General features: G+C 40.6%; 1 protein-coding gene across 9 annotated transcripts in view; it reads left to right on the forward strand.

The window, feature by feature from the left end:
- LOC126297613 (biotin--protein ligase) overlaps positions 1 to 18,155 on the forward strand; it is a 429,285-nt gene that overhangs the window by 23,292 nt on the left and 387,838 nt on the right. For all 9 annotated transcript variants that reach the window (XM_049988622.1, XM_049988625.1, XM_049988619.1 and 6 more), the window contains 2 exons: positions 4,345 to 4,525; positions 4,600 to 4,721. In XM_049988622.1, coding sequence (XP_049844579.1) covers positions 4,381 to 4,525; positions 4,600 to 4,721 — 267 coding nt within the window. In that variant the 5' untranslated portion in view covers positions 4,345 to 4,380. The remainder of the gene's footprint in view (positions 1 to 4,344; positions 4,526 to 4,599; positions 4,722 to 18,155) is intronic.

Genomic DNA, 18,155 nt, shown 5'->3' on the forward strand with positions numbered 1-18,155 from the left:
ATCTGTGGACGGAAGTTTTTCTGTCTTGAGGAAATTTATTATATTCGAGCTTAGAATATGCTTAGGAATTACGCAGCAAACTGAGGTGAAGTTTTTTTATTTTTATTTTTTTATTTTTTTATTTTGTGGGTCTGTTCTTTTATCCTTACTGTACACAAGAGTCACATGCGCTCTTTTCCAGTCACTTGGGTCTTTGTGTTGGATGAGAGATCTATGATAAATGCAAACTAAGCAAGAGCACCAATGCCAAAGAGTACTCTAGGAAACTGAATATGTGGTGAAGTGCTAGTTCTGAGCTATATGCAGGGTGGAGTTTGGTGCAATAATACTAAACAGATGGAAATACAAATGTATTATCAACAGAAAAATACATGTAAAGTTCAATGAACCTAGAAATGACGCTTGAAGTTGTTCCCCTGCTGTTCTAGGCAAACATTCCACCTTCTCAACGCATATTTACAAATATTGCCTCAAGTATTCTTGGACTGTAGGATTTCAAATTGTGATGGGTTTTGTTTGTTCAAATGCCTAACATGTGAAATTTTGATGGAATAAATATAATTTTTTAGTATAACCAGACTGAAAAATTCATGAGGTGATATCTGGGGGTCATGGAGGCCATTCAGTAGTACCCTTTCTGCCAATCAATTCATTGCAGTTTTTATTTAGAGAATCTCTGACAATAACTCCATAATGTGGAGGTGCTCCATCGTGTTGCTCTATCAGCTTTTCCTTAACTGGCTGCAGATGGTCAAAAAGTGGACTGTTTTCCATTTCTAAGCGTATTTAGCTAACGGACGGATTTGACATTACCTTTAAAATGTAGGATTCAATTAGCCCATCGCTAAAAATCCCCGCCTATACAGTCACACCAGGTGAGGTTAATTCTGTCTCCATCACCATATGGGATTCATAGACTCACAGTAGACGTGTGTGTGTGTGTGTGTGTGTGTGTGTGTGTGTGTGTGTGTGTGTGTGTGTGTGTGTGTGTGTGTTCGCTCTGCCATTCACTGTAACTGTCCCTTCGTCACTCCAAAGAATGTTTTCGCAAACCATGGGATCGGCTTCTTGTCGGATTGAGTACAACATGCAGGATGTTTTATGCCTGTCCAGATTATCTTCATTTAGGCCTTGCGGTAAAGCAGGTCTGTATGGTCTCTGTTTCAGTTTTTCAGAATAATTTGTAGGCTTGTAATCCTTGGATGCTTTTATTTGAGATTTAGTCCGCAATTGCTCAAAACTCAGCGTGACAACGTTAAGATTCTCTTTTGTAGTAACAAACAGTCTACCTGACCGAGGAAGCCCCGCAACTGACCCAGTTTCTTCAGATGTTGAATTTAATTTGCCAATGCCTTGTCAAGATGAAGGGTGGATGTTTGGAAAGTGTCCCATCACAAACATCACCATAATTATGGTCATGTTTCAAAACTAATACATGCTTTTCTGTAGTTAACTTCCTATTTCATTGTTTCTCAGATAACTACAAACAACATAAGCTCAAACTGCAGGTGCCAGATGACTTATGGATATTACACATTAGTCATGTTCACAACTGACTACCACCTACAGTAAGCAAAACAGTCTAAGGATTGCTAGCTACAACTGACTTATGGTGCACACTATAGTTTTGTTCCTCAGATGTGACAAGTGTAGATTGTACGTGAATCTTTGCCATTGAAGTTGTGTACATGTTAAACTAATAGGAAAATGAATGGCAAATCTTCAGTGGAGCGTCATTACACAATATTATATGATATGTCACTGCAGCATTAATGTAGTTGAGTGCAAATAAGGTATTCAAGATGTTCTTTGTGCGTGCAATGCAGATGTGCAAATGTCACATCTGTAATACTGTACTTGTTCATATATTCTAGCCTGACCTTAGATGATGTCACTTGCTGCATGGTCACATTTTTCAAGTAACTATGTATTAAGGTACAGTTCACTATATGTAAAGCTTTGCGTGTGTAGCCACAAAACTGTGGAGGGTTTAAGTGTGACAATTGGGTGGCCTATGCACCAGTACATCTTCATCCAATCTCTGTGAACATCGTTGTTGAAGTGTTGGCATATGTCATTTAAATGGGGCAGGACACCAATAACATATACCCAGACATTGCGCATAATGCAGCACACATTCTGCTGGGCCAGTTGTCTGAAGCCTTGTAGCAGGATTCTTCTCAGTGCCTTGTAGAACCTGTTCCTGCAGTCTCATTGCACTAATTTGATGTGACTCTTACATTGGATGATCTCATCTTTCACAAACGCAAAAAAATGGTAGCAGAAGTCATAAATTTGGATTGGATTATCCTTTAGGGGTTTAACATCCTATCTGCATGGAGGTCATTAGTGGTACTGTCACTTGCGTGATGTGTTGTAAATTTGTTTCTCCCACCCAGTTTCTTTCACTGGATTAACTAAGTAATATTTCAACTTTTTGCAGATAAGGTAACAATCTTGGCTCTAAGGCCAGTTATAATCCACAACTAGTAGCATCTGTATAAAAGGTATTCTTGTGAGATGAGAAGAATATTTGAGAGGTAAATGTATTATGGAAAGCTCTTCTGCGACTGTGGAGGGAAGCTTTGAATAGCCCTTTCAGTATGAAAACCCTCTTGGGTTTGGTGAGGTCATATTTGGTAAGGTCATGTAATGATACAGGAGAGGTTTTGGTATATGATACCAGTGTTAACTTACAGATGAAATTTGGTAATAGTGAGATGCAAAGATCTAATTTCATGTCTCAGTGTAGTCAGTCAAAGCATTTGCTTTTGCTATACTAATTCTCAGTGTGATACAGTTGATAACAAGCTTGTAAGTATATTGTTAAGGGCTACAATAATACAATTGTTAACAGTGATTTGATACTGATAGAGCAAGTGTTCCCTGGCTGTATATTGGTGCGGTAGAAGCAGCCACGGTCTGCGACAAAGTTGCTCTTGTGATGTATGTGTTCAGTACTATAATAGAATGAGGAATGTAGTTAATGGAAGCCAGAAACAGTTTTATGGGGAGTGGGGACCCACTCTCAATCATCAGAATCTTGATGATAACACTGGCATTCACAAGCATTGATACTGCCAGTTGTAGTGTGCCAGTCAATATCATTATACAGAAGGAAACAAATAAAGTGACAGCAAAGTGGTCAGGTGCATGAGAGATAAAACCTTGCCTGAAGAATTAAAAACTGCTGGGGCTTCCAGTGTAAGTATAGAATGGATCGTGGGATTTCAGAAGCATTATCTACAGCAGTGTTGAAGTGAAGTAAATATTGTTTGTGGCATCCTACATAATGATGGAGCAGCCGTCTAACATTTCCTTTCAGAAGGACAATATTTGAAAGTTTGCCTTGATAAAAAGATAATGCTGGAAATGATTCCTTAGTAAATCCAGAAGTTTGAAGTTAGGAAAACTAATCTAACCTCATTTTTTTTCTTTGGATTAATAATAAGCAATATCAAAGACCCAGTTTATGTTGAAAACGTGCTATTGCAGATGGTGCTAACTATTCACACAATCAGCTTACTCAGGAAGAATCATTGAAACTTTGTGTTGAGTGTAAATTGTGCAAGGCTTTTGCGGCTTCTTATAGCAGGCACATAAGGTCACCAAAGAATAGTGTCGAATTTGACACATCTTTCTTCATGTCTCTGTATGTCCATCTTTTCAGAGATGGTTGTGGGACTTGGCTGTTCAGTACAGAATGTCAAATCAAATACCTTTTAACTGTCTGTGATTTCCAGATTGTTATTTTATTTGGCTACAAGTTTCGGCAATTTACTATGCCATCTACAGGCCCCCTGACTGATGTGTAGGAAGATACCAACTTCGGTTCTGGTCAAAATAGGAGCCCTAGAGTATTTGTCAGCAAATGATAGCTGAAGGGATCGCTGTATCAAGCAGAAATCCACAGATACCAGTCTGGCCCCTATTTTGACTGGAACTGAGGTTTGAATCTTCCTACACATTGGTCAGGAGTCTGAAGATGGCATAGTAAATCGCCAAAACTGGTAGCCAAATAAAATAACAGTTTGGAAATTAGATGGCTGAAAACTGTTTGATTTGACATTCTGCATCTTTCTTCGTGGTACCATACTATGATAGGAAGCATCTTGTTACCCTATTTGCACTCTTACAATTGCAAAAAGTCTCTAGTGAGTTTTTTTGTGTTAGACCAAAACACCATTGTCTAGTAGTAGTTGTTGCCAAATATTGGGATTAAGAAAGATCTCAATAGCAATGATTGTATAATTATAACATAATTTTCCAAAAATTCGAATAGTTTTATTCAATTTTTATTGAAATGTGTTCTTTCCTATGTCTTATGATTATGCTCTTTTCCAGATAATGTGAAAAATACATGCTAATATTACGGTCACAATGCTGACATTGTACTATATGGTCACGTCCATAATTCACGGATGGCGCTTGAGACTGTTGGCGGCTAGAATAAGAAGACTTATAACATTAAATAGCAGCCTTGTTCTCTATAAGGAAATGAAAGTTGTAGCATTTCTTGGAAACAGTTAGTACAACATAAGATATTTGGATCTTGAAATTTGTCATCCTTCAGTTGTCTAATTGGGCTGCTTTTTACAGGTGGCCTGACATCGGAGATGCGTGGAATTAGTTCAAAATGTTGTTTCAATAAATATCAAGCACGTCTTGGTGAACTAATCTGGTGTATTGGTAACAAACGTGCCATAACAGTCTTCCCAAAAGTAAGTTGTTAGTTTTTGATGTCCTTACTGTCTGTATTTTAAATCAGTATTTGCTACATATTCAAGGAAATATTTTTTTGAGTATTAAAATACAGAATTGTGAAGCTACATTATCATGGCATTTAAATATTAAAATTGATATCAGTATGCTTAGTGTGGTTAGAAGTTAAAAGTCTTGCGAAAAATTCAATTTAATGCCATCTGTCAACATCACATAAAGACATCTTATTTTGGTGACTGGATAGAAAGTGACATCGAATTCCCACTTACATAATAATGATTTTGGTAGTGACCACACAAACTGGTGTTAGGAAGGAAAATAAGTGATATTGGTATTCATGTACACATTGAGCAATCCTGTCAAAATACACTAGTCTTTTTCAGCAGTGTCAGCAGTATAGCTTGTGATGAAGTGACCTGTTGTTGAAAATTATTAGCAAGTACCTCCAAACCTTGTTGGTGCCTTTGTGGAGCCAGTGTCTAGGCATATCACCTTAGCACTGTATACTTGGCGATGGAAGTCTGAGCAGTACATAGAAGTGCAGTAACTAAAACTTACTGGTGCTTTCAGTTCTGTATCTGTCAACAGGATGCTTGTTATATATGGAATCCTTCCGCTTCATTTGCAGATCTGGCAAGGGGTCGCTCTGTTGGGTGCAAGAAAAGGAAACATAGTCCCAAATATCTTGAACATCAGCAGTGGCTACCTGAGAAATGACAGAGAAAGTGGTGTGCTCTCTAAACAGTTCACCACACACATGAACGTTTCATTCCCCTAAAGGAGAGGATGGGTGTATGGTTTCTCTACTCATCTTACTGACTAATACAGTTCCCTGCAAGACGTGCACCCAACTCGAGGTCCCTAATCAAGACTGAAACGAACTCCACTGTATCCTACAGTCATGAAGTTGAAGGCACTCAAGCATATGTCCAACCTACAAGGTGACATGAGAGAATTGTCTTCCCTTGTTAAGAGATACAGGCACACTTGAGAGGTGCTATTTATAGGTGTACACCTATTGATGAACAAATATTGTCACTAGGAATGCACGAAAATGCCCTATCAGGAATAATTGTCTGATAAACCGCCAGCTTAGGCGAGGATGAGGGCACTATCTGTTAAGATCAAAAGGGAGCTGAGACGATAGTGTGGCTAGTAATGATATTATGACAAAGTAATGACATTTAACAGCACTATATTGTAATGGCATACTTTTAATTTATGTGGAAGAAGCCTGGAGACTCTGGAAGGTTTCAGATAGATTATATAATGGTAAGACAGAGATTTAGGAACCAGGTTTTAAATTGTAAGACATTTCCAGGGGCAGACGTGGACTCTGACCACGAGCTATTGGTTATGAACTGTAGATTAAAACTGAAGAAACAGCAAAAAGGTGGGAATTTAAGGAGATGGGACCTGGATAAACTGAAAGAACCAGAGGTTGTAGAGAGTTTTAGAAAGAGCACTAGAGAACAATTGACAACAATGGGGGAAAGGAATACAGTAGAAGAAGACTGGGTAGGTTTGAGAGATGAAATATTGAGAGCAGCAGAGGATCAAGTAGGTAAAAAGACGAGGGCTAGTAAAAATCCTTGGGTAACATAACAGATATTGAATTTATTTGCTGAAAGGAGAAAATGTAAAAATGCAGTAAATGAAGCAGGCAAAAAGGAATACAAATTTCTCAAAAATAAGATCACCAGGAAGTGCAAAATGGCTAAGCAGAGATGGTTAGATGACAAATGTAAGGATGTAGAGGCATATATCACTAGAAGTAAGATAAAATACTGCCTTCAGGAAAATTAGAGGAACCTTTGGAGAAAAGAGAACCACTTGTATGAATGTCAAGAGCTCAGAGGGAAAAACCAATCCTAAGGAAAGAAGGGAAAGCAGAAAGGTGGAAGGAGTATATAGAGGGTCTACGAGGCCTGTCTAAAAAGTATCTGACCTTTGGCCAGAAAAAATATTTCAAATACCTAACGGGGTTGGGACCCTAATCCCCTTCATAGTAGGCCCCCTTGTGCTTGCACACACATAGCCCACCGATCCTTCCACTGCTGGAAAGACCTCTGGAAGTCTTCTGGTGTTCAGCTCCGTTGTTGTGTTCTGCATTATCTCTTCTTTACTCTCAAAACGGGATCCTTTCAGTGGCGTCTTCAATTTTGGAAACAACCAGAAGTCTCAAGGAGCCATGTCTGAAGAGTAGGGAGGTTGGTGAATGGCAGTTAATTCCGTGTTTGGCCAAGGAATTTTGGATCAAGTGGGATGAATGTGTGGGGGCATCGTTGTGATGCAGTTGCCAGTTTTTCGCTGTCCACGTCTGGTCTTTTGCGCCAAACTGCGTCACGGAGTCGCCAGAAAACATCTTGATAGTACTCCTATGTCACTGTTTGTCCTTTGGCATGTCTTCATGACGCACAGTTCCATGCACATCAAAGAAGACAGTCAGCATCACCTTGATTTTGCTTCTCACCTGCCGCACTTTTTTGGCCTTGAAGACTCAGGATGCTTCCATTGTGATGACTATCTTTTTGTTTCTGGGTCGTACCTGTACACCCAAGACTCATCTCCAGTAAACATGGTGTTTCGAAACCAAGGATCAGTGTTGGTGGTGTCCAGGAGGTCCTGTGTAACGTCAAAATGGAGGTCTTTTCATTCTGGCGACAACAACTTGGGCACGAATTTTGCAGCTATCAGTGCATGTTCAAATCATTATGCAAAATTGCATGTGCAGAACCTTTACTCATTCCATCCTCTTGGGCAGTCTCTCGCGTGGTCAAACGATGATCTGCCATCACCAAATTTTGTACCCTCTCAACAACCGGAAAGCTGGCCACTCTTCGCTGATGTGGGGCAATTTTTGACACATTCCTTAATTTTTGTTACACCCATTGCATCTCCTCCAAACACCTGCTGAATCTTACGAATTGTTTCGCTTTGAGAATCACCAAGCTTTCGGCAAAATTAGTTGCAGTAACTTTGCTCAACACTTTCAGTCATCTTGAGAGAATCGGTAATCCGACGAACACGTTGTGTAGCACCTACTCAGCGACCGACAGGCAGTGATTGACATGCTGGAAGGCAGGGACAAAATTCACGCATGTGCATAAGGGTCTCTTCCTTCACTGTGTACAGGGGTGCCATGCTATCATCTCTATTTTGCGCGGAAAAATCAAAGGTCAGATACGTTTTAGACAGACCTCGTATACAAGGGTGATGTGCTTGAGGGCATAGATGAAGATGAATAGGGAGATATGATACTGTGTAAAGAGTTTGACAGAGCACTGAAAGATCTAAGTTGAAACAGGGCCCCGGGAGTAGACAGTATCCCATTAGAACAACTAATAGCCTTGGGACAGCGAGCCATGACAAAACTCTACCATCTGGTGAACGAGATGTATGAGACAGGCGAAATAACCTCAGACTTGAAGGAGAATAAAATAATTCGAATCCCAAAGGAAGCTGGTGTTGACAGGTGTGAAAATTACCAAACTATCAGTTTAATAAGTTACGGCTACAAATTCTAACAAGAATTCCTTGCAGACAAATGGAAAAAGTGGTAGAAGCAGACCTTGGGGAAGATCCGTTTGAAATCTGTAGAAATGTTGGAACACGTGAGGCAATACTGAGCATTTGTAGACTTAGAGAAAGCTTTTGACAATGTTGACTGGAATACTCTCTTTCAAATTCTGAAGCTGGCAGGGGTAAAATACAGGGAGTGAAAGGCTACTTACAATTTGTACAGAAACCAGATGGCAGTTACAAGAGTCAAGGGGCATGAAAGGGAAGCAGTGGTGGGAAAGGGCGTGTGACAGGGTTGTAGCCTGTCCCTGATGTCATTCAACCTGTATATTGAACAAGCAGTAAAGGAAACAAAAGAAAAATTCGGAGTAGGTATTAAAATTCACGGAGAAGAAGTAAAAACTTTGAGGTTCGCCGATGACATTGTAATTCTGTCAGTGACGGCAAAGGACTTGGAAGAGCAGTTGAACGGAATGGTCAGTGTCTTGAAAGAAGGATATAAGATGAACATTAACAAAAGCAAAACCAGGATAATGGAATGTAGTCAAATTAAATCGGGTGATGCTGAGGGAATTAGATTAGGAAATGAGACACTTAAAGTAGTAAAGGAGTTTTGCTATTTGGGAGCAAAATAACTGATGAAAGTCGAAGTAGAGAGGATATAAAATGTAGACTGGCAATGGCAAGGAAAGGGTTTCTGAAGAAGAGAAATTTGTTCACATAGAGTATAGATTTAAGTGTCAGGAAGTCGTTTCTGAAAGTATTTGTATGGAGTGTAGCCATGTATGGAAGTGAAACATGGACGATAAATAGTTTGGACAAGAATAGAATAGAAGCTTTCTAAATGTGGTGCTACAGAAGAATGCTGAAGATTAGGTGGATAGATCACATAACTAATGAGGAGATACTGAAAAGAATTGGGGAGAAGAGTAATTTGTGGCACAACTTGATGAGAAGAAGGGATTGGTTGGTAGGACATGTTCTGAGGCATCAAGGGATCACCAATTTAGTATTGGAGGGCAGTGTGGAGGGTAAAAATAGTAGAGACCAAGATATAAATACATTAAGCAGATTCAGGAGGATGTAGGTTGCAGTAGGTCCTTGGAGATGAATAAAAGGTTGCACAGGATAGAGTAGCATGGAGAGCTGCATCTAACCAGTCTCTGGACTGAAGGCCACAACAGCAACAACAACAACAACAACAACAACAACAACAATACTACTTCATTCACTTCGTGATCACAAAGCATAACAACACAAAACAAAAACTAAGCATCAGGTCAGTTCAAAGATCATTATAAAGAGAAATTACATGGATCGATGTATCAAACTGCCATTTTACATTTTGATATGTCATGTAGTCTGAAATCTGCTTCCTATTACTCTTGCTAAGCAAATAAACCTTCCTCCCTTTTTTTTATATTCCTATTTACTACCATATTCAGAGATGCTGCAACGACCTTGTTGCTGTGGTCTTCAGTCCTGAGACTGGTTTGATGCAGCTGTCCATGCTACTCTATCCTGTGCAAGCTCTTTCATCTGCCAGTAGCTACTGCAACCTACATCGTTCTGAATCTGCTTGGTGTATTCATCTCTTGGTCTCCCTCTACGATTTTTACTCTCCCCACTTTCTTTTGTTTCCTTCACTGCTTGCTCAATATACAGATTGAATAACATCGGGGAGAGGCTACAACCCTGTCTCACCCCCTTCCCAATCACTGCTTCCCTTTCATGTCCCTCGACTCTTATAACTGACATCTGGTTTCTGTACAAATTGTAAATAGCTATTCACTCCCTATATTTTACCTCTCCCACCTTCATAATTTGAAAGAGAGTATTCCAGTCAACATTGTCAAAAGCTTCCTCTAAGTCTACATATGCTAGAAACTTAGGTTTCCCTTTCCTTAATCTAGCTTCTAAGATAAGTCGTAAGGTCAGTATTCCCTCACATGTTCCAGTATTTCTATGGAATCCAAACTGATCTTCCCCGAGGTTGGCTTCTACTAGTTTTTCCATTCATCTGTAAAGAATTAGTATTTTGCAGCTGTGATAGTTTGGTAATTTTCACATCTGTCAACACATGCTTTCTTTGGGATTGGAATTATTATATTCTTCTTGAAGTCTAAGGGTATTTCGCTTGTCTCGTACATCTTGCTCAGCAGATGGTAGAGTTTTGTCAGGACTGGCTCTCCCAAGGCTGTCAGTAGTTCTAATGGAATGTTGTCTACTCCCGGGGCCTTGTTTTGACCCAGGTCTTTCAGTGCTCTGTCAAACTCTTCACGCAGTATCGTATCTCCCATTTCGTCTTCATCGACATCCTCTTCCATTTCCATAATATTGTCCTCAAGTACATCGCCCTTATATAGACCCTCTATATCCTCCTTCCACCTTTTTGCTTTCCCTTCTTTGCTTAGAACTGGATTTCCATCTGAGCTCTTGATATTCATACAAGTGGTTCTCTTTTCTCCTAAGGTCTCTTTAATTTTCCTGTAGGCAGTATCTATCTTACCCCTAACGAGATAAGCCTCTACATCCTTACATTTGTCCTCTAGCCATCCCTGCTTAGCCATTTTGCACTTCCTGGCGATCTCATTTTTGAGACGTCTGTATTCTTTTTTGCCTGCTACATTTACTGCATTTTTATATTTTCTACTTTCATCAATTAAATTCAATATTTCTTCTGTTACCCAAGGATTTCTACTATTCCTCGTCTTTTTACCTACTTGATCCTGTGCTGCCTTTACTACTTCATCCCTCAAAGCTACCCATTCTTTTTCTACCCCTCATTCCTGCCATTTGTTCCCTTCCGCTCTCCCTGAAACTCTGTACAACCTCTGGTTTAGTCAATTTATTCAGGTCCCATCTCCTTAAATTCCCACCTTTTTGCAGTTTCTTCAGTTTTAATCTACAGTTCATAACCAATAAATTGTGGTCAGTGTCTATATCTGCCCCTGGAAATGTCTTACAATTTAAAACTTTTTTCCTAAATCTCTGTCTGACCATTATATAATCAATCTGAAACCTATCAGTATCTCCAGACTTCTTCCATGTATACAACCTTCTTTTATGATTCTTGAACCAAGTGTTAGCTATGATTAAGTTACGCTCAGTGCAAAATACTATCACCACATAGGATACACTATTGTTTGAAGAGTAGAGATTCGAATTGCCTGTGCTGATGGATGCAGTGCAGCTGAAACAGAAGGGTCAGCAGGTAATGAACGCTCGAGTCATGGTATCCCTGAAATATCATTCAAAGGAACTGCCTCTACCCACTGTGTCTCATGCTCAGTGACTGACAAAATGTAATTGTGGAGAGGGCTTCAAAGCTTCCCTCCACAGTTGCCTCAATATCCTCTCAGAAATTGTGTATGGCTGCATAAATGGCCAGTAGCTCCCTGTCAAATGCTGACCATTTACAATGAGAGGCGGATAGTTTTTTTTTTTTTTTTTTTTTTTTTTTTTTTTTTTTTTTTTTTTTTTTTTTTATAGAAACGTAGTGGTTGAGAGTCTTTGTGAATGTGTTGCAGCAGCAGAGTGCTGATTGCTGTGCCACCAACATCTGTAGTGATTAAGTGCATCGGTGCTGGGATGGGCTAGTGTGACTACATTAGCTAGGGCCATTTTTAGATCACTGAAGGCGCAAATCATGTCCTGGGTCTACTTAACCTTGTGATCGCTCAAGGTAGGTTTGCCTCGGCGAGGCTTCAGTTAGAGGAGAAAGCATGAGGGATGTGGTGCCCGAAAAAAATTGATCATGCCTAAGAAACTACATATGTCACAAAAAGTGACAGATGGTGGTAAGCTCATAAAGTGAGTGACACCTTCAGACATGAGGTGTATGCCTTCAGAGTTCACTCTGTGGCCCAGGAACGTAACTTATATCTGGTACAGCTGGGATTTGTCTCCATGCCATTATCTGAGATCATGCGGAGTACTTGAGAAAAATGTTGCTCAAGTTCATTAGAAGAGGTGGAGAAAATTAAAATGTCATCAAGGTAAACATAAAAAAATGGGAACTGGCGAAATAATGAGTCTACAAAATGCAGCCACGTCTGAGCTGCTTTTTTAAGTCTGTAAGGCATATAGCAATATTGAAACAAGCGAAAGGGGATTATAATGGCTGTCTTAGGAACGTCGTCTTTGTGCATTGGAATCTAATGGTATGCCTTACGACAGTCGACAACACTAAAATGCCGAGCACCGTGTAATTACAATGTGAAATCTAAATGTGGGGGATGTAATAGTTGTCTAAAATAGTGCGGGCATAGAGTCTGCGGTAGTCTCCGCAAAGTCTGAAGGTTGAGTCCTTTTGAGGGACGAGATGAATAGGTGATGGCCAGATACTGTCAGAAGGACATACAATTCCTAGTTGTAAAAATTCCTGAATGCATTCTTTTGCAGTGGAGTTTCTTAGTCGATAGATGGCGTGTCTTTGCACGGACAGGAGGTCCTTCTGTAGTATGTAGCCTACAATATGTACTGTTCGTAATAAGTTTAATGGAGGACCTCACTGGGCCTACATGAGCAGAAGACACTCGGGAGCAGGGAATGTCATCACACGCAGCACTGTGAAACTGAGAACTGACCTGTAGAATACATGTCGAAGGTGGTGAAGGTTCTCTGCCATCAGGTGCAGGTGTGAAGTCTGGGTCAGCTGTTGTATATGGTGTCAGTGCGGCAAGAGGGGCATGCTCTGCATCAGTAGTGGGCAAGGTGGCACGAGGGTGTGCAGGCTTGACACGAGTGTGCGGGACGGCGTCGGTCATAGTGGCTACGTAGCTCATCGTTTTGACAGCTGCCGACATGGAGGAGGCGGATTGTTCGCTGTGGGAGCAAAAAGACAGTTCTCATTGAACATTGTCTGTAGAGAGCAAGAGTGGAGCAGTGGCCAGTGTAGTAGTGGTAGTAGCTGCTGAAAGTGCTACAATGGTTGTTCACGCACTTGCCAGGTCTGCTGAAGTGTTGCCGATCAGTGCCGGCAGCAATCCGTTAGCCGCATGTATGGCTGCAGTGTCATGTTTGTGGTTGAGGAGCTTCACAGTGAGTCCACCAGGTCTGAAGTGAGGGGTGTTAGTTCAGCCAACTGGCATGAAGGGTCAGCTGTTGTTGCTTTTGAATGTGTGGGTGTTGCAATGAAGGAGCCCTCGATCCTTGTGTCCGAAGAGTGATGGAGAAGCATTCTTGATGATAAATCTGGAAAGAGTCCACAGTGTTGTAGAAAATCAATGCCCAGCACTGGCTCATCTATGTTGACCACATTGAATGTCCATTCAAAACAAAATTTCGGTTTAAGTTTGAGTCGAAGGTGTGTGAAGCTGTAGTTGGTGACCAATGAAATGTTTGCTGTTTGCAATGTCATGGCGGAAGGCACTGGTGGTGAAGTTGATGACGCTGGAGGTTTGATGCCGGTATCTATGCCGGTGTTGACCAGGAAGAACGTGTCGTTGATGAGGTCACGTTTGTAGTGTGCCCAGTAGTAGTTGTTTATTGTGTGAAGATTGGTATTGTTGCAGGCACCCTGTAGAATACCCGTGAGATGATGTGCCTAACTCGTCCCGCAATGGAAGTTTGGGTGCAGGGCTGCAGTTCTGAGTCGCATCTCTGTGATGTTACCAACATGGCAGATATACGGGGTGCAGCTGTGGACTGTGTGCGACATATTTAGTTAAAGTGCTGGAATCGGGTGAGGCCGAGAGGGGATGTGGGTGAGGAGGCACGTAGGGGGCGGCCGGTTTACTGCAATGGCCACTAGATAGTACCTAGACCGAGGTTGTTGACCAGTGTGACCTTGCGTGGCCTCGTGTGAAAGTACGTCCTGGGACCTGTGCAGTATTGCCAACTGTTGGCAAAGAGATCTGCATTGAGGTGAGTCGTTGACGTCTGATGATTTTATAGGTTTCGTCTGCTAGCTGTAGGTGCATCTGTAATGGGCCAGTTGCGTATGATAAAAGTTGCTGCTGGAGAGCTTCCAGTATTTTCACTACCCATGGTGACCACAAAGCGATATCAGAAAGGAAGGAGGGATCAATCAATGCTCTGATATTTTGCCACAACTGCGATGGTGTGGGCTCATTGAGTGATAAATTGTGCTCTGTGTGGTTAATTGTTTCTTGTGGAGTTCTCAACAAGTGCTCGAGAATAATAGATTTTGCGTTTTCAAAGCAGTCCCTCATTGGTGCCGTGAGGGTGAGATCAGATGTCAGATCCGTGTGCTCGTGCAGAGCTGCAATCGAAGATACGAACCGCTGTTAATCGGATAAGACTCTGTGGACATAGAGGATGCTGTCCACAAGAGCAAACCATGTCTTTGGGTTATCCTTGTTAAGTGGAGGCAGTTCTGGTAGACATCCTGAAAGAGCAGGCAGGAGCGGAGCGGTGAACACGGGTGATGTTCCGGCAGCATGGCGTTGCAGGGATGAGCAGTGCCGTAGAAATGGCCGTGGCCACCGGCAGATTCGGTACACACAACACGGTACACTGCGGAGGTTTGTTTCCTATTTCTGATGCACTGGGAATGCTCGATAATGCTCGATGGAGGAGCACCGGGCATGGCGGCAGTGAAAGTCACATTGTTCATTAATAAAATGTCACTGTTCGAGCACCATTACTGTTGCACTAAACTGACAGCTTGTGGTTTATTGTTGAATTTGCCGAGGGTATGTGAAGGAAAAGACATAATCACTGTGTGTGCCAGTGCTGCATTACATTTAAAAGTGTGTGAACTAATGTTGACAATGAAGAGCAAAGTGCAGGACCAAGCATTGTGAGTAATGATCTGGCCACAAAATTTGATGGAAATATTCGAGGAAACCGACGATTCAAAGTTCACAATTTCAAGAAATTTTTGCATCAAATTGTTGCACAGAAGCTAGACTGTTACAAATTTTGTGCAAGATGGACACCAGAAATCTTGACAGATGGCCACAAAAACCAGCCCATGGCTTCATAATTGAAATTTCCGGGTTCTTACAAAGAAAAGGTGGTGATTCCTTACCATCTTGTGCCCAAGGCCCATCTGTTTCCAACAAATATGACCTGGCTCGCAGTTCAGTACTTTGATGACAGTGTGGAACTGCAAGAGGCCGTGACTAACAGGTTAAAGTCTCAGGTGGCAGAATTTTATGATGCTGGAATATGAAAGTGTGTTTGTCACTATAAATACCTAAATTAGTGTGGAGACGCTGTTGGAAAGTGATATTTAAGTGGCCCTTTCAAATTAATGAAACATCTTTTTTCCTATTTCCTATACTTCATTTTTTTTAAATAACAAAACATAATAAACTTTCTGGATAAGCCGTTGTATGTGGTACTAGCTAATCGAGAAACTATGTGATGCAGTGTGCTGTCAAAATTTTTTGGGTGTCATGTTTATAGCTAAATACGAGAGACACTGTGGTACTGATGATGATCTAGGTACTCAGTTTTAGAAGTATCCCAGCCATAGTTGTTGGAGGGTGTAAGTGAAAATCAGATGTAATTCAATGAAATTGACCAAGCTGTGTGGTGTAGTGTTCAAGACACTGTACTAACATCTAGGAAGATGAAAGCTCAATTTCCTGCCCAATTATCCACATTTAGGTTTTCTGTGGTTTTCCTAAATTGCTAAAGGCAAACGCCATGGTATTTCCTGTGAAACAGACAGGGCTGATTTCCTTCCACATCCTTCTCCAGTATGATGACCTAGTTGTAGATAGGCTATTAAACTCTAACCTTCCTTCTCTAATTAATGAATAAAACTAAGCGGTGACTCTATGTTTAACATTTATAATATCACATAAATTAAGGCAAAAATGAGTATTAAATGTAGTAAAGCAGTCACCAGTCTGAAGATCGTTTGAACACCACAGTGCAGTACTAGGCATGATCCTGTTGGAGGTGGTACGACATTGCCTTCCTCCAACCTTTGAACTGACTTAGCTAGTTATAGGGGGACCTACAGTTTAACATGGATTCTGAACTGTGGTGCAGCATGGCATTTTTCACATCAGCAAACATTGCCAGAGGTGAAGGAAGTGATAAGTGACAGATAAAATTTCCAAGATTGACCAGGACTTGAACCTGAGACGTATGGATTTTTTGTCTGGCATTTTGCCACCGAACCACCAAGCAACATGTATTAACAGGGTGTATATGACCTGGGACAACTGAGAGATCCGGGAAAAACCAGAGAATTTTTTCATCCGGGAGAAAACCGGGAAAAACCTGGAAATTTTATAGAAATCCAGGAACTTTTCATTATTTACATTTTCAGTTAAATTTTTGTGATTTCTCACTGGTAAGAATCAATACTATAATAAAGGATATTACTGTATCCTGCTTCTGCAGAATAATACTGCAGCAACAAAAATATGAATGAGAGAAAAAAAAACGAAAATAGAACTTAAGTCACAAAGGAAATAATCCATATACAACAATAAAACACAGTGCTCATACAAGCGTCTGCCAACAGCTAAGTGTATCAAAGGCTGTAGGAAGACTATGCAATGCTTCATAACAACATATTGCCTCTGATGAGTGTGACGTGACAGCTGTTTACATTAGATTCATGGAGCAGTTACTGGCGGGCTCTTGTTAATGCACAGTTGAGTCGCATATGAGTAGTACCTTCTGCCACTTCTGGCTACAGGTGTGTGGCTGGGCGCCACTGTCTAATATTGCCCTGGTTTGGAAATATCGGAGATCCGGGCCTGATTCACAGAGCAGTCGGAGTTGTACATTATTATTATTTGCACGATGATTCTGATGGTATAATCAGATTTTCAATATCTTTATTAGTTTAAAGTTTAGTATATGACGGTAAATTATACAAGTAACACCCAGCAACGAATTTCCAAAATATAAACGCTTCATCCAATTTTGTCGATCGCCATGTATTTAGAAAGCTATTAGTGTAAACCTAAATTGGTATGAATTACAGGCATGTAACTTGAATAGTACATGAGTTATTGGAGGTCAAAGTGGCCGATTACTATCGTTCGCGTCAGGCCATAAGTACCCCACAGTTACACGAAAAAACGGTAGCAGCATGCTTAATAAATATATTTATTCGTCTATGTCTTTGTTTATAACCGATATATACTATTCATGAAGAAATTGGTTAAATATTTACTATGTTTTAGAAATTACAGGGACATTAGGCTACTGGCGTACATTTTGTTCTATTCCTTTGATATGTTTATTTAATTTGTTTATGTATATTATAATGTGTGTTAGAGCGTTTTTGTGGTCTAGCCATAGTAATATTTATTTAATTTCAAGTTATTTAAATGTAACTCTAGTATGTCATATGTGTTTAAATATGTTTGTGACTGTACGTTGGCATGAAGACATGGAGGGAGCGCACTGGCCAATCACAGTGCTCATTAATGGTGAGACTGTATGGAAGCGGAGGACACTAGGGAGTTTGGAGCAGTGCAGCATGAGGGACAGTTGTACAGGACACGGAAAGTGCTGGGGAGTACGGCACTGGACAAGGGAGGTGCTGGACGTGACAGTGCGATGAACGCACAATCGCGAGAGGGACTTGGAGAGTGTGGAGTGGTTTGCGTGTGGTCGTGGCAGATATAGATATTTTGTAGTGCTGACTTATGCACTTGTAAGATTTCCGTGGCTTCTACAGTGAAGATGTACTGTGCGTTTAGAACTGAATATCTTGCGAGCATTGTTGTTGTTCAGAACTAGTTAGGTGCAGTAGGAATCTGTTGTTTTCCAGTTATTCAACTTATATTTTATTTAATTGCCAGACCATGAACATCAATAAGTGTTTTGCAGAAATATACCACATTCTCAAAAGTACTTCTATTACCGTACTCATCATTTAAAGTCATTAAGGTAGTACCTGCAAATTTTATTTAATTGCAATCTTTCATTTATAAATTTATATGCTACATCCATAATTCGCAATTGCC

The sequence above is a fragment of the Schistocerca gregaria genome, chromosome X, assembly GCF_023897955.1.
Source record: "Schistocerca gregaria isolate iqSchGreg1 chromosome X, iqSchGreg1.2, whole genome shotgun sequence".
Lineage (NCBI taxonomy): Eukaryota > Metazoa > Arthropoda > Insecta > Orthoptera > Acrididae > Schistocerca > Schistocerca gregaria.